The 16,967-nt window shown below is 41.5% G+C and overlaps 1 protein-coding gene across 1 annotated transcript; it reads left to right on the forward strand.

Moving 5' to 3' along the window:
- The first annotated feature begins 351 nt into the window (after positions 1–351).
- cox10 (cytochrome c oxidase assembly factor heme A:farnesyltransferase COX10) lies at positions 352–16,146 on the forward strand. Its single transcript, XM_088439349.1, has 7 exons — positions 352–462; positions 1,017–1,159; positions 1,644–1,968; positions 2,071–2,195; positions 12,986–13,056; positions 13,917–14,149; positions 14,803–16,146. Exons 1-7 carry the CDS (start codon positions 432–434, stop codon positions 15,198–15,200), a joined length of 1,326 nt encoding a protein of 441 aa, XP_088295475.1. The 5' UTR covers positions 352–431; the 3' UTR covers positions 15,201–16,146.
- The last annotated feature ends 821 nt before the right edge of the window (positions 16,147–16,967 follow it).

A 16,967-nucleotide genomic window follows, 5' to 3' on the forward strand; every position in this document is an offset into this window, starting at 1 on the left:
AAACTCAACCTGCTTTGTTATGACAAGCAGGGAAAGTGCTAAAACTGGGGGCTGTCACACTAAAAGCACCACCAGGAGGTTAGATAAATGTAAAAGGCCATTAGGGGTGAAAGTGGCCCCACAAACTTTCCATTGTTAGGGTTTTCACACTCCATGACGCCCATCTGTTGTTGATGTCCACCTCATAGACAAAAGGCAGTAAAAACCAAGATGCTTTTTTAAAAAAAATAATTTTCATCAATTTATTGTATTCATTAGCAACAAGATCAATACGTTTGACATATTTTTTCACGTTTCAAATGATTTTGTTTTGGCCACGTGACGTCACGTGCCCCGGAAGCACATGTCACCGCCACATCCCGAGGTCAAAATGGCGGCTCGCTGCATGTGAAGGATATCCGAAAGGAAACCGGCTTTTTTGACCAAAGAACATGTTTAACACGCAATGTAGTCGGCTAACAGGTAACAACTCTTGAACGCACAATCCGCCGCTGCATGTTACTCCTCCTTGTAGTTTTAAAATTACGCACGCTTAAAAACAACGAGGACGCTAGCTAGGTAGCTAAGCTAGCCGTATACAGTTACCCATAGCAGAATGTTTTGCTAGTCTGTGACTTGACCTCGCAAATGAGGTCGTCCACTGGTATTTATTAAATGCACAGCGGTTGGTCACAATGACGGGGGTTTTAACTTCTGTTCGTCGTTGATATGTGGCGTTTAAAAGTAGTTTGCACTGTGGTTATCCTGTTTTCCAGCTACAATTTTGATAATTCACACTAATTGTGACCTAAGTCTTAAGCCTTTTGTTCTAAAGTCCACGTTTTGACTGGTGGACTTTACTGCCACCATCAATTGTTGACACAAGTGATTGTATTAAAAGTGTAGTCTTGATCCCTGTAGCCTTTACCGAAAGTATCTCACTTTAAAATATATGTACAGTATAAATGTTGTTATATTTTGCCGATATACACCATAAGAAAGTATTTTGTGTGTGTGTGTTTTTTTTTGTCTGATAGGTTTGTTTGGTGTAAGCATAAAGCAAAAACTTGTGGGATGTGGTACCAGATGCAAGCAGACAGCGCGTGGCCTCGTTCTGTTGCACAGAAGAGATCCGTCACACTGGATGACATATCAGCATCTCAACTTCCTCAAACGGCAGGTAACTCGTTCACAAGATTCAGTGTTTACTTTGTCGCCTTAATGATGCATATGTGCATTTTTTTTCCCAATTATTCCTTATCGTAAACAGGGGCTATTATTTTTGCAATTATTTTTACATTTCAGGACTTGACTTCTAAATTACATTGCGTAATATTGTTGTTTTTAGTTAATTATTTCTACAGATTTTATACTATTTCTGTTCTTTAACCCTCTTATCTCTGTCTCAGCTTGTAGTTTTCACAAAATGTTATAGAATTATTATTTGTTACATGTTTATATTGTTCATAGTTTCGAGGTATCATCTCTTGTCATTGGTTAATTATTAATTACTTGTAATTAGTTAGTCATTGCTGTTCGGTGTCAGGTCTATTTGGCTTTGTAAATAAGAACCTGTCCTCAAAGTTTGACTTTGTTAAAATAGTAAAAGTTCAAAGTAAATGAAAAAATTATATGAATTGATTTTTCTTCCTTTTTGCTGTCAGTATGTGTCAAAGAACCCGAGTGAGCTTCAGCAGCGAGCCGTCCCCAAGCAGGCGGCAGTGCTCGCGGATGTGGACGAGAACGCTGACGATGAGAGGCGGGTCCAAAGAATCTCGGCTATCGAGCCCGTACAGGTGGACGTATCCACCTCGGATGCGGCTCAGGAAACAGCCCGCAACGCAACGACGTCGGACGAGCCACCGCATGTGCAGGTGGAGACGACTGAGGCCCGTGAGGAGCGTCTGGACCGACAGTGGAAACAATTGAAAGTGGAAGTTGCTGACCTGCCTGATGTCTATGCCCGACTCGCCAAAATCAAACTTACAGGTAAAAATGCGTACAGATTACACAGTATTAAATTCAGTGACTTAGTAAGAATAAGTTGTAAGTGATAAGTGATAAGTACCATCAAAATTCGGTCCATTTCAGCACTTGTGGTCACGACTGCAGCGGCTGGTTATGCCATGGCGCCGGTGCCTTTTGATCCAATCGTTTTCGTGGCAACATGTCTGGGGACAGGACTTGCTTCCAGTGCTGCTAATTCCATTAACCAGGTAGGCTTGTATGATAATGATCAGTTTATTTTATATAAAGATATCCATAATTGTCAAAATATGGATACAAGCACATCAAATGAACACTTCTGCTGAAGCTGCTAAAAACAATTTTAAAACAAATCATCCTGACAAATCATTTACTATAGACTAATCGTCTAGCTCTACATAGTTTTCATGAATTGCATAGAAAATTTGCAAATTATTATTAGTTGGATTATTATTACCTAAACATGGCATTTAAGCAGTTAATCTCATCAAAATAATGATGAATTATCTACTTGATCAGTGTTCAACCAAATAATCGTCGGACCCTACATCAAATCACAATCAGCAGAACAATGTATGTAATCAATGTAAAATGACATAATCCACACTGTACTATTAATTGATGCAGATAGTCGTTGAAAATTTGAATGTTTAAAGTATTGTTATTTTATATTCTGCCCACGTTTCAGTTAAAATTTCATGTGTTCAGTGAGAAAGAATTCCCGGATACATTTATTTGAGAGCAAAACCCATGTTGCTCACTGAAGGTTTGTTTTTCTTGTATTTACCATAATTTAGTATGGTCAATATTTGTTATCGCAACACATGTATTATATATTTTGTTTAAAAATAAAAATAATATTTAGGAAGCTTTACATTATTTTCATAATTTAAAAAAGTTTTTCATTTAAATTTGTCAAAGTGTTTTTGTTATTGAAAGGCTGTAAAATAAGTTTTTTTTTGTTTTTTTTAATGGCTTCTTTTCTGAGGACAAATGTAGTGATCAAGAATCCGTCTGTAAAACCTTGGTGTTGCCACAGAGCTTCTCTGTTTCTGGGTGGAAAAAATCTTGCTGCTGTGGCGTGGGGGCCCCACACGCGCGTTTAGCTGTTGCCGGTGTTCCGGCCGTCAACACCTTGCAGTCTGGCCATGACGTGAGCTAATTGGATAATTGAGTTAGACCAGAGTTTCACGCCGGTGCCTAATAGACCCTCGAGGGGGGCGACATGTATGGGCACCCCTGCCGCGTAATTCCAAACCGAGTCCGCCTCGTCGTGTTTTCCTTGGTGCGCGTTGGAGCGAGCTCGTTTTGTGTCATTTCTGTTTTCCTGTTTTCTTTTGTGTCTGCGCGTCTCCCGCCGCGAGTCTGGCACGCACGAGCGAGCCCCCGCAAGCCCCCAAATTGTGTCCTGTTCAGGCATGCATTATTCACCCTCCCGCCTGTCTGCATTTTAGGCAGGGCCTTGTTTGTATAGGGAGTCGTTTCATTAGAGTATAACGTTTTGGGATTCAATTTACCAAATGAACGTTTTGGTTATTCATTGCAACAAAATGTCCTAAAAATGTTGCTATGCAAGTCCCTATACATTGACTACTGAAAACTGCATTATCCTGGTAATGTCAGATTTTTTTTTTTTTTTTAATCTCATAAGAATCGTGCCAGTGTACGCAATCTTGTGGTACTCTCAACAGCTCGTATTCTCGTTTTCAACTTTGTCACCGTCATGTAATGACACCGTTTTCTTTTGAAAGCGCCCGCCATTATGGCCAATGGCATTGTCACTGCAAAAGAGTGTCTTTGTGGTGACCGGAACCTGTTGCGTCCGCTTTTGATACTGACAAAGCAACGGGCGATTAATCACTGGTTTTATACAATTTCTCAAAATGGCCTCCAGAACGTACAAAATAACCACATTATTGTTCAGCGTTGCCTGCAGCGGTGGCCATCTTGTCTTATAGCTTAGGGCTATTTTTCCCCGTGTGGACGTAAGTGGGGGTGTTTTTAAGCTTGAAATGTCAAAAAATATTTGAGTCAATTCCGAGGCGTTCGCTTCCTCTCGCAGATGCCGTGCTTAAGATGTCGTTTCCCTCGCGTTTATCTAAAACAAAAGAACGCGTTGATCTTTGACTCGAGCGCTTTTGATGCTCGCGGCTTCGTCGATGACACACGGAGAGTCCTTTTATTTTGTTTTAATTGCCGTGCAAAGAGGACTCCTCGACGGCCTCCCTCCCATCACGGATGAATCTTTAACGAGGCCGCCTTGTTTTAGGCTTAATTTATTTAAAGCCTTTTTTGTCTCGTGTCCATTTGAACTGTACAAATCTCCCAAATCGCCTCAGATGGTAGACAGATGCTTCGCTCTGATAAAGACAAAAAAAAAACTCCTACAGCGAGTGAAAAGGTTAGCCGCATTAGCATACGAGCAAGTCTGCTGCTAATTAGACCACATGGGCAAGATGTTAATGAGTTAACATGATTTAACTAGTATATGTTAAGTAAGATATTTCCATCTTGATGTCTTTGTGTTGGATACGCTTGCGATGGTGTCGCTAACCACAGAGTTTTTGACACAAGTAGGAATCCTGTCTCTCCTTCAAAGACGAGGGTTATGTCACTGAAGATGACTTCAACCTGACATTATTTCAGTTGGCCACAAGCCCGTCAGGGCAAACGCGTCACCACCATGCGCTTGCCTTCCACTGAAAAGATTTACGGACAGGTGGAGGCCCTGCGTCCCGCCTCGCTGATTGGCCTTTTAGTTGAGGACAAAACACTGTGATTACAGGCCTCGCGTCTGAAATGCCGACACAAGCCAGACTTGAGTCAGAAAGGGGGATCCGCCCAGCCGAACGGTGAACCTTTCTGCACCTCTGATGCTGTTTTTGCCCACAGCTGAGTAAATAACTGTTCAGAAACAAAGCGCTACGCGCCGCGATGCGTTTTGTTATTTTTGCTGTGTTTTCATCAGGTAATGAAAGAACGAAGCTGACGTTTGATAGATTGTCATATTATTTTACTGCAAGTCCGTCGGTGTTCTTAGCAGGTCCTGTGCAGACCTTGGAGGGAATTGTTTTTTTTTTTGTCTTTTAGGGTTTTTAGTCAGAAAAAGACTTCACTTAGTCATTATTAGGCTCAAATATTTTTTGTTTTACAATTTAGCCTATCATGAGAAGAAACATAACATGCATGTGCCTGGTTTAAGATGAGTTTAAATGACTTGTGTTGGAATTTATACCATAGTTAAGGTTTCAACGCTAAGGTAATTATAAAGATTCTCAATTGATTCTTCATTCAAATATAATCTATTTTTTGTGTGTTTGTGCCAGTTACACAGAAACAAAAACAGACTGGGATTTTACAGTAGATAAGGATTGAATTTTATCGAGGGCTCACATTTAGGTCATCTTGATTTTATGCATGCATTTGCATACAGTCGTACTTCAACTTTGGCCGGCTCCCTTTTCGAAAGCGGTTCGACCTAAGGGAAGAGGCGACGCTAAAACGTGTGAATAATCGAGAAAAGTAGACCCGCCAGTGCAAGCGATGCCCCCGAGACAATGGCACATGCTCATTTCAAGCGTTTCACTTCTGGAAATCAGAACGCGCCGCACCAGTCACCACATCTGATTGTTGGGCACGCTCCATTTATACAATTAGCCCGTGTTGTTTGTTTACATACGTTGCATTAATTTTCACCTTCTCTCCTGGGCAAAAATAACCTGACATCTTTGGAGAGCCATTTGGATACAATGAAGGGTCACGTAGTGTACCTGCCTGCCTACACGCCAGTGCTTTTAACACATACTGGTTGCTTTTGTTGTTTATTGTACTCCCACTCAGCTTTAATCATTTTTGCAAGACCGGTGTGTAAGTGTCCACAAAGGAGGGTGTGGTTTACTTTTCTTTGTGGCACTCATTCAAATTCTGAGGATGAAATATTTACACTGTGCGTGTTAGTTCTGAGATTTTACTTTAATTTGTAGCGTGCTCGTGCGCACTGATTATCTCCGAATTGTTGCCCTGTAATTTAGTGATTGAGTGGGCAGAAGAAGCCCCTTGAACTGAAATGGTGGCTCCGTTAAAAGCGTTTGCTCCACAATATATTTTGTCCTTTCATATTAATGCAATAATGATTTTTCTTAACATACCAGTGAGATCAGGCCAATGAAATCCCTCGAAATACGACACAGTTGCTATGGGGCCCAGGCAGTTTCTCCGACCTCCCGACCGCCGCCGTTAGCGACCGCGACGCTCCGATTGGCATAAAGGCCGTTGGCAGGCGTTCAGCTCGCTCGCTCACGATTAACCGCAAGACTATACAGGACACAGTGAAGTGCTTGCATCTCCTCGTGTTAGTCAGACAATTAATGCGAGCCCTACTGAGGATTGCTTGCTTAACTGGTGTAAAAATACAGCCATGACATGGAGATTTTGTTAAAAAAAATAGCTAAAATTAGAACACCCTCCCCTATTTGATCTAAGGGTACCTTTGTTTTATATCTAGTCAATCACATAAAGGAAAGTTTTTGGCGTCAAGCTTAAAATAATAGAATTTCTATTTTTGCGTTATGCTGACGACCGCCGGGAATAAATTATGTCGCAGTTCATTACGCATTCCAAGCGTTTCTTATCATTACATTTGTCAGTTCTATTGCACTAAGAATAGTTCTTGTATTTGCGCATGACACGTAAACTTGAATTTCAATATGTCTATGTTTGTTTCTGTCGGGAAAAAAAAAAAGTCCAACCAGGTTATGTACTTGACTGTTAGGGTATTACTACTTGTATAAAGTTGATAATAGCGAGTAGAAGTGGAAGGTCAGAAAATACCGGGAATGAAGACTTCATTGTTCATGGGGAGCATCAGATTAACAATGTTCCTTTTTTTTTTTTTTTTTTTTTCACTATATTCTATCAACTGCAAATTTCAGGCCATAATTGTGAAATACAAGGAGTGTATGACCAAGGCAGTTATTACCTTTAAGGACCTGTTTGTAAGAATGCAATGTTAATTGATACTTTAGTAAAATCAGTTTTATTTGTTAGATTGTATCAAAGTTCCTGTAGCCAAGGTTCAGATGTTTTGAGGCTAAATCAATCAGATTGTAGACTTATGAAATGATTGTTGATGGTTCCATCCTAGCCGACAGCTGCCAGGCTAAAATGCAAAACACATCTTTGTAATTCACTTAACAAAGAATTGTTTCTGCATAATTCATAAAATGTATGAATAGCAGATGCGAGGGTTCCTGACAAAGGATGCGCGAGTAATGAAAAAGGCCAAACTTCAGGAAGTTAAACAAAATAAGGGAAACAAAAAAACTAATCTGTCTTCCAACAGAAGATATTTTAATATATTTTATACATATGGTATTTAATGCCATATTTAAAATTATTGTCAAATACTACTGCCATTGTTTGCATTTTAAGACCCTTGCATTGAGGGTTTAAAGGATTAATCAAGACCTTTTTAAAGATCTGCTAATACAGTGTCACTTTCTGTTCATAGGCAACGAGGCTACAGCCGTATGACTTAATTACCCAATGACAACATACCTATCTGCAGATTTCAGGAAGCCGAATCCAAGCCCTTTTTAAACCGCGATCAGATTTTAGACCTGACCCGTACTGTATCACCAACGCGTTCGAAGGCATGGTTGAGGAACGCATGTGTTTAGTAGTCGCCGATAACTTTACGGGTGTATGTGACGGGCTGTATTGAAAGGCTTTCAACTGTCTCTGGGTGCAGCTGAGGGTTTAGATGTTCTCTATGCAGCTGCATCTCTCTCTCTCTATATGGATGTCAAAGAGGAGTGTAAACACTAAACGCCTCACAGGCGGCTCCTTGTAGATATGAAGAAGACAGGGTAAGGAAACACAGAACACAGATAGCTATTATCAGAACTTTGCTTTAGTCTGGTGGTTAATTGTAGGGCAGAGAAGAGCCAGGGTGGTGCCACTAAGTAGCATAACAGGCAATCTTAATTTCGGCTTTCAAACGGTTGCTTTCACAGAAAATCCACCTGTGGAATTTATACAGAACTAGACCGTCCTCAAACCCAACAATGCATCCATGAGTTTTATGTTTAACGAAGCTGACGCAAGTTGATGGTGCGGCGTCTGCGTCTCTTTAGCATGTCCACCGGGGAGGCGGCGGTGAGCGTTTAGTTTTCCGGTGGCAGCTCGAAATGAGCTGTCAAGCGTCATGTCAAAAACAATTCTTATCAAGGCCGCACTTCCACTCTGTTGGGATGGCTACAAGTGACAACGGGCATCACACTCTTGGCAATAGGGTTAGTAGTCGCAAAAATACAGCAAGAAAGTCATTTTCCCGTGGTATTATTGTACGGTTTGTTCTGAATGGCAGTCATGATGTTAGAGTCAAAAAGGATCTTATTTATAGAGGTGCGTCTTATCAAATTATTCTGTAAAATCTTTGATTTCATCAGATTTCAATACAAACAGTGTAGCTCATATAATTTTTATAGACGTGCTCCTGGCAGAGACGTTCTTGATTTTGCATATTTTTGCAGTTATAGCTTACTGCAAATGAAAGCTCCAAATGTATTCCCCCGCCCAAAGTGAAAGGATTACTTGAAACTAACAAAACATTTTTAAATAAATTAGGCAGGAATTCACCTCTGCAAACTGTTGCCTTGTTTAATCAATCTCTGTATTATATGACTTTACAAAATGAAATACTGAAATGTTTGTGAAGGGAAGAAAAAAGGCTTGCAGGATTATCACTTTTCTCTCAGATTTCGACCGGTAGACCGTGGGCGATACATTGAGCACCCCTGATTAAGAGGATTTCCCCAAGATAAGGTGGTACGAGGACCAGTTTATCCAGCTTCATACTCTAAATTTGATTTATCTTGAAACATCTTCCACATGCGAGTGTTTGCTCTTACAAAGCGTTTCATTGGAACAGCAGTGCCCTTTCAAAATCACCTCCATGCAACCTTGCACTCTGCCGTTCGTATTGAGTGTCTGTTTAGTTTTATCGTTTTCGCGCCCATCAGAAGCATTGAAGCGACTTGTGACGAGCTTAATCTGAGTAAATCTCTGGCGTTTGTTTGTGGAGCGGCTGATCAGAGGGCCGCTTCCAAGCCTTGAACGAGGCCCTTTGAGAGCGGCGCCGCTTTTCTCCGGTAGGTTTGGCTCGTCAAACAGGTGATGTCCTGACAAGCGTCGACGCTGTCCCTTTGTCTTGTTTACTGTTGGCCCCAACACCTGCGCTCGCTTCAAACAAGTCAGAGGAAGGCGCTGTTTGGACCGGCGGATGTTTCTGGGAGCCAAAGTCTTCCAGCTGTTCAGCTGTGTGTCTGTTTTTTTTGTGCGCACATGCTGACTTTAATGTTGGCAGTTTAATTGTTAGAATACTTTATAATAGTAATCTGGTTTAAATAAAAAAAGGTGTTAAACAGAAAAGCACACAAACTTTGTTCAAATTTGTTATTGCGTCATTGACACTATTGTACATCAACAACGGTGTTAATGACTGCAAGGCATTGGGGGGGGGGGGGGGGGGGGGGGGGGTCTTCCATTAAAAAAAAAAGTAGATAAATATGTACCTGGTATTAAGTGTCTGGATTTCTGGGAAATAAATATTTGTCATTGGCAGTTTTGGAGTTTAGTGTCCCAGATGTTGGCTTGCTTGCGATTCTAATGGATGTTTTCCCCTTCACTTATAATCAAGGCTACCTGCTGGGACTTTTTTTTCCCCTCCTGATACCAGAATTAGCTCTGAAAAATTATTTTTACGGCAATTTGTTTCCTATCATTAGCGTATCATACTGTGGGCTGATAAATCTTTGCTTTTGCAAAAGGCGCTGACTCATAAGTGGTTATTTGTTACACAGTCTTAACTAATTCTGTGTTTTGTTTGGTATTTTGACTTCGCAACAACTCCCATTAAATTTCCAAAAGTGCAATACACCATTGAATTAAGTTTTCCGATCCCAGATTTTAGAACTTTCACAAACATCCTTATTATCTTCAAAGCGTTTATGTCAAGAGTGTGTGTAGGAAGAGACTGTCATGCAGTCTGTTATCAATGGACCTCTCCGCTTCATGGTCTTGGATCACGTTCAGCTCTAATAGCTCAAAGGATCTTCTGATCTTCTTTCAACTTCCCCACGTCGCCTGTTTTCTGTCTGTGTCTGTCGCGTAATTGTCATTACAACTTGTGTAGTACGTGTATGGGTGTGGGTTTATGACTTTACTCAAGCTTATTTTTGCTTACGTCATTGTTTTTTTGTTTTAAGACTAATTGAGTGGTTGTGAGTGAGGTGCATATATGAATTTATAGTAAAGTGTGCATAGAATATAGTGTACATATGTAGTAAGGCACCACCTTTGTAGTCTTTTTTTTTACCGGCAGTTTCTGGGGTAATAAACTGTTTCTAAATCATTTTTATGTAATATATATCAAGATTAGTCACTGAAATTGAAATTGCCAACATGCAAATGAAGCAAATAGTCCGGCGCTTTTGCACTAATAACGCTTTAACACACTGGGGGTGTCGGGCGGAAATAATGAAAATGGGCTGGGCGGCTTGATGATGCGAACCAGATGGGCTTGGTTGGCTTTAAAGACCATATAAAACACCAAAAGTGGACAAATAGTGGAGGCGGCAGAAAAGATGGTGGATGGACTTGGACGTTTGCTTCGCATTGATTGTGTTCAATCAAGCGACCATAAACACTTTTTTTTGGCATCCTCAATATATTTTTTTTTCACCTTCTGTGCTTCACCATTTAGGTACTATATTAGCTTTGACGCACATAAGATTTTGGGTGTGATATTGTTTACAAAAGCGTTAATAAATTGAAAGAGCCAGTATCAAAGTCTTATCTTTTAACACTAGAATGTTTTATGCACACCCACAGGTCGAAACCCAGTATCCTGATTAATATTGCTTTTGTGGAATATGAATTTAAGCAGCGAAATCCACCATCTCCAGGGGCGGCCATTTTGCCACTTCCCGTCTACTGAAAGCGACGTCGCTATTGCTCAGGGTTCAGTTGACGACCAATCATCTTTCACCTGTTTCCTGAGTTTGGTAACATGTCATTTGCAAGCTGAGTTTTCGTTACCTGAGCAACTTTTATGTAGTTTTCCCTCAACAGCAAGTGGCAAAATAGCCACTTCCTGTTTTGCTGCTTAATTCGTCATCTACAAACAATAGAAATCAGTTAATAGAAATGGTTTATTGCTATTATTCTGAAGACGTCGTCGTTTTTATCGTCGCACTTATACGATCGATAGTAGGGTGGGCGCTTTTGTTTCGAAACATCCAAATTGTCGAGTGTACTGCGCGAGGCCTGTTTCTGCGCCGCTCGGCTCCAACGTTTTTCTCCCTACGCATTTCCTGACCCAGGAAATAGAATTAACACCTCCGCCCCGACCTCCAGATCCCACGGCTGCGTACGCAGCTGTGCGATCGGAACGGAACATTAAAAGCAATCGTGGGTGTGTGATGTAGTTTCGTGCCCCCGCTATTTCCGCTATAACTAGTGGCTCTACCAAATTCCGAACATCGTCGAATGGTCATCGCCGCAGGTAAAATTTCTGCTTGGTCAAGTAGGCAACTTTTTAGACTAGTCGATTGGCTGTTTTTGTTTTTTTTTTTTTTTTTTTTCACATTCGCATTCTGTTTTCTTCATTAGTCAAAGGCCAATATGAGTAAAGCAAACACGCATACGCGCACAATAGCTAGTTCCTGTATTTAAGCACCCCATGTGTTTGCGTTTTAGTCACACATTGCCAATCTCATGGGAGCACTTTGAAGCCTTCTCCAGAGCAGACCATAAAACGGGACTATAAGTAGTTTTTCCACAGAGTTGTATCCCACAACACTCACCAGCATCACCTCCCACCCAGCCGCCTCCACCTACCACCTTGAGGCCATTTAGACTTGAGTGTAGCTTGAGCGCTAAGAACCCCGATGCCGCTTAGTTGTTTGAAATTTTTGCTCTTCCTGAGGCTAGCTTCACTTTGTAGTGTAAAATTTGGCGGGCTTGTCAACATGAGAATATTCTCAGAAAAAGAAAAAAAAATTGGGACCCGGAAGGACACCAGAAGTCCACCATTGTGGATCAAATATTTTGATAGTACTTCAAAGAGGAACTTGTCTTTGAGATGGGAACTGGGCCTTATAATCCAGTGAGCCTTGTACAGTGCATGAATTTCATTTTTGAGGGATGAAAAATTTGAAAAAAATTCTTCAATTTTTCAGTTTGAAATTATTTTTTTGATTTGTCCTTTTTCATCACAGCCTGTTTGAAATTTTGATATGCCATATGCGCTCCAAATTTGAAGCAATTCATATATGTAACGCACGATTTCAGAAAATAGATCCCAAAAAAGGTTTTAAAATCAACAAAACAATATATATTTTAAGGTTTTTGGTTGCCGTTTGACTGAAAAAAATTAAGTTTCATATTTAATTCAATCATAATTATACTCTTAAACTCTTTGCATTGATTTAAACAGCCTTTAATGAAATTGAGATCAATTATGAGGGATTTTTCTTCTCGTCATGGTATGGTCGTACAGTTAAAACAAGCGGTTTCAAACAAGGGCCCGTCTAAGATAAACTCAACTTCTAAATTTTGTCAGTTCGCAGCTGACTTTGCATGATAGATGGGCGTGGCTACACACCGGTAAGTTAAATTTGACATTTTGTCAGGTCTCGCAACAATGTTCGACAACTTGTCATATAACGGGAAATCTTAACCAGTCAGCGCCACAAATTTGCAGCTTGACCTTTCATGTCCTCCCTTCCTGAGGTTATCAGCACTAAAAATAACACTTGAAGACATGTCGCTTGAATGTAAATAAATGTTGCTTGGAGAGGCAGAGTAAGGCTGCACTATGTCAATATAAGTGACAGTCACTTACAGGGAGTGTCGTACCACTTCCGCGATAGATGCATACTAGAATGTATACACCCACTTTTTGTGTTAGTATGTCTCATGTAACAATCAGCACCTTCTTTTTTTTTTGTCTCTGCAGTACTTTGAGGTGCCTTTTGACTCCAACATGAACCGAACAAAGAACCGTCCTCTCGTCCGAGGACAGATCAGGTACAGTCCAGTGCTTCAGTCTACAAATTGGTGGCTCTAGTTCCAAGCCAGCACAACGTATTACCTGCACAGTGTGAAATGGCTACAAATGGATGCTTTTGTATTTTAAAAAAAAAAAAAAAAAAAACTGTGCAAATTGTGGCTTTAGTACCCAACTGAGTGTGAAAGGGCACAAGTGAGTATCTTTTTGGTTTATCTGCACCCATTTAACACTGATAGCTCGTTACCACTTCCAGTTTAGCACTCAGACAAGTTAGCACACTTTTAGCTCAAATGTTTTGGTTTGTTAGGGAGGAAATCAAATAACAAATGCAGATTTTTATTGTGTTTATGTGTTTGTTTTGACATTACCCACCTGATATCTTCATCAAAGCCACCACAGGCCATGTGACGCATTACCCCATCCTCTCCTTGAAAGCCCACTGATCCACAGCCCCTTTGCCCCATCGCCCACTCTGGCCACATAAAAGACACTAATTACATTGATACATCAACCACCAAAATTAAAAAGAAAAAAGGCAATTGGCTTTTGATTTTGAAGCGCCTTGGTTTGGTCAAAATGTCAACCCGGCGCTCTCTAATTTATGGTGTGTCTAGCGGCAAACGTGAAGCTGCTTTGAATATGAGATAAGTGGATGAAGAGGAGGCACTGAAGTCTTCGTCCGGTTTGAAGGCTTTTTTTCTCCCTTCTGGTTTTGATCTAAGGCGTGTTTGTCTGTTTCCAGCCTAAAATTCTTATCAGATGAGCTTCTTTTAAACCTCCTGTTTGGAGACGCTCTGCTGACTCTTTTGTATATGTGTGTGCGCATACTTACTCACCTGTTTCTCCTCTTTTTCTCCATCGTCATCCTCATGTTCAGCCCCCTCCACGCCGTCGCTTTTGCGCTGACGTGCGGCGTGCCCGGCGTCGCGCTGCTGACCTACGCCGTCAACCCTCTAACGGGCTTCCTGGGCGCCCTCAACATTTTCTTGTACACGTGTTTTTACACGCCGCTCAAGAGGCTCACCATTGCCAACACGTGGGCAGGCTCCGTGGTGGGCGCCATACCACCTATCATGGGCTGGACGGCTGCCACAGGTTCCCTGGATCCAGGTACTTACCATCCAATTGGTTCATTTCTGCTGTTGAAAGAAGTGTAGACACAACCTAAATTTCAGGGTCCAATTTTGATATTTTCTATGTTACCGTGTGTAGGACGCACCAGCAATTTGGCAATAACAAAAATAACAAAGACAGCAAACCATCAATAGCAATTGGAACAATTTGAAATGTACATGCACATCGTCGTTGACGGCAGTGCCACTAAGAGCTGAATGACAGCGGCGAGCGTACAACAGGAAACGGAATTACAGTGTGGCCTTTCAAATTAAAAGCCCGTATTTCACAATAAGATGTTCGTAAACACTCTGCTCTGCTTTCTTTTTGAGAGCTACTCTAATGTCGGGGATGGACTCGGACGTTGTTTCAGTCTGCCCGCTTTTTTTATTGAAAATGAAGCGCTAACAAACTCAGCTAACATGACCTGCGGTTAGCCGCAACTCACGCCACTGGCTGCTAACTTACTTCCACCCTCTTGTCTCATTACCGCAAATATGATAAGTAAGAAACCATCCAATAAAAAAAATGCACATACGCATGCTTTTGACCTGCATTTTGGGGGGGAAAAAGTGTGTCCTCTATTTGGGGAATTAGGGGAGTTAGCAGCGGCCGGTCAAATACTAAGCCCCGCCTCTTCCTCACTACAGGTGCGCTGCTGCTTGGCGGCTTCCTATACAGCTGGCAATTCCCGCATTTCAACGCTCTCAGCTGGAACCTGAGGGAGGACTATTCGCGCGGCGGCTACCGCATGATGTCGGTCACGCACCCGGCAATGTGCCGGCGCGTGGCCCTGCGGCATAGCGCGGCGCTTGCCGGCCTCGCCGCCGCCGCGCCCGCGTTGGGCGTCACCACGTGGACTTTTCCACTCGTCTCACTGCCTATCAACGCGTACATCACCCTGCTCGCCTTTCGATTTTACCGGAGGGGCGACCGCGCCAGTGCCCGCAAGCTATTCTTCTGCAGCCTTTGGCATCTGCCCATGCTGCTGCTCCTAGCACTAACGTGCAAGAAGCCGCGCGACGACGGCACCGCTAGCGCAAGCTAACACAATCGTGAGTGACAGACTCATTTTTTTCCCCTCAAAATTGTTTTAAAGGCTTTTGTTTCCACTGTAAATATGTCTTTATTTATAAGAGGACCCAGCTCTACCTCTCTTGCAAGGCGTGGGTGTCTCAAAATTCAAGGCAACCCACATCAAAGTTAGGCCATCTTGAAACCTTTATTAACTGTACAGGAAATGTTTCAATAACGTTTAATCGTGATTTACAGTCATCTGACATTAATCAGTTGATAATGATCATGGTAAAAACAATAAAACCACGCCAATGTAAAACAGGAAATTGTATTTTTTTATTACAAGTGGTAAGCATATGGGAGATGCCTAGGTAGCAACTAGCGCCAGAAGCTAGCATAGGTGTTTACTGCATTTATAAACACAGTACAAATGCTTGTTTGTTTTGTATTGTTTTAAAACACATGGACGCGAGTGCTCAACTGGTGAGTAAAGATCCAAATAGGCATTTGCTCAAGAGTTATTGGGAAGACACCAGTGAATAGCAAGTGGATAGCATAAAAATGCTAACAGCAGTTTATATCTTTACTCAGTGCTTCAATCACAAACAGATGTTAAAAATACAATGTTTAACTGTCTTACTTGATCGCAATGTTTTTTTGATGGTTTGAATCACCGAGACTAGCTAACAGCTAGAGCAAGAAGCTAGCCTTGCATTCCACATCTTCACTAAATGCTTCTGTCCACAAAAAGGACCTCATATACACAATACAGATTGAAGAAAAATTCATGCAAATCCCGTTGATTGTGTTAAACTGCAAACCTGTTCAATCATGTCTTAAAAGCCGAATATCTGAATCCTGGGCGGAATTTTTCCATATAGCTTGGATAAAAATCGTGTTTTGAAGAAGCTCCGCTGTGAGTTTCTGTGCAATTTATGTTCAATGACATCACATTAAACAAAAAAATGCCAAAAAGACCTTCCCTACTTTGCTGTTTTAATAATCTTAATTTAACAATAGCACCCCGGCACCTGTCGGTCGACACGAGGAGCCCTTTACAACCCTTCGGGCTAACTTTTCGGTGTTTGGTTACATCGCGATCGCAGCCCAACCCGCCGCCATAAAAGGTTGGGATTTGGTTAAGGGAAGTTGGGGGTATGCGAGGGGTGGTCCGAGGGATTTTATCCAAGGCCGCCAGAGCAGCGGCGTCCTCGTAAAGTGCCCGATCGTATCCGGAGATCCGAGAGGGTGAAAGCGGATCGAGCGGGCCAGCTGTTTTTATCCCAAGAACAAGACGGCGGAAAAACACCCGACCTGCTCCGGGATCCGATGTCAACGAGCTCGGCCTGAACACGTATTTGCTTTATTTTTTATTTGTGTGAAAAGCAACACTATTCCTCAGATTTTATTAGCCGCATGCTAACTGGAAGTTAATACGGGGATGGCAGCATCCTGCGGAGAAATGAGGAATGGTACTCGATAATGTATCGCGTAAAAATGTCACATTGTGGTATTATTTTACCCTCAACATCCAAGGATGAACGTCAGTCGGATTTGGACGTTTTTGTCATTGTTTTACATAATTTTGCAGCAGTGTGGAATGTGACTGCTGTTAACACGTAATGCTAGCATACATATTTTTAAAACTGAGAATTTTTCAACTGATTTGCCTAAATGCCTTTTTGTATAGTATTTTATGCATCCTGTTTCAAGTGATTTTTATCATAATGTTTTTGTTTGCAAAATTGAAAGGTTTGACAAACAATTTGGTATTACAATTTAAATCACTGAAACATCT

This window comes from Hippichthys cyanospilos, chromosome 17 (genome assembly GCF_059441005.1).
Source record: "Hippichthys cyanospilos isolate Australia breed blue-spotted pipefish chromosome 17, RoL_Hcya_1.0, whole genome shotgun sequence".
Taxonomy (NCBI): domain Eukaryota; kingdom Metazoa; phylum Chordata; class Actinopteri; order Syngnathiformes; family Syngnathidae; genus Hippichthys; species Hippichthys cyanospilos.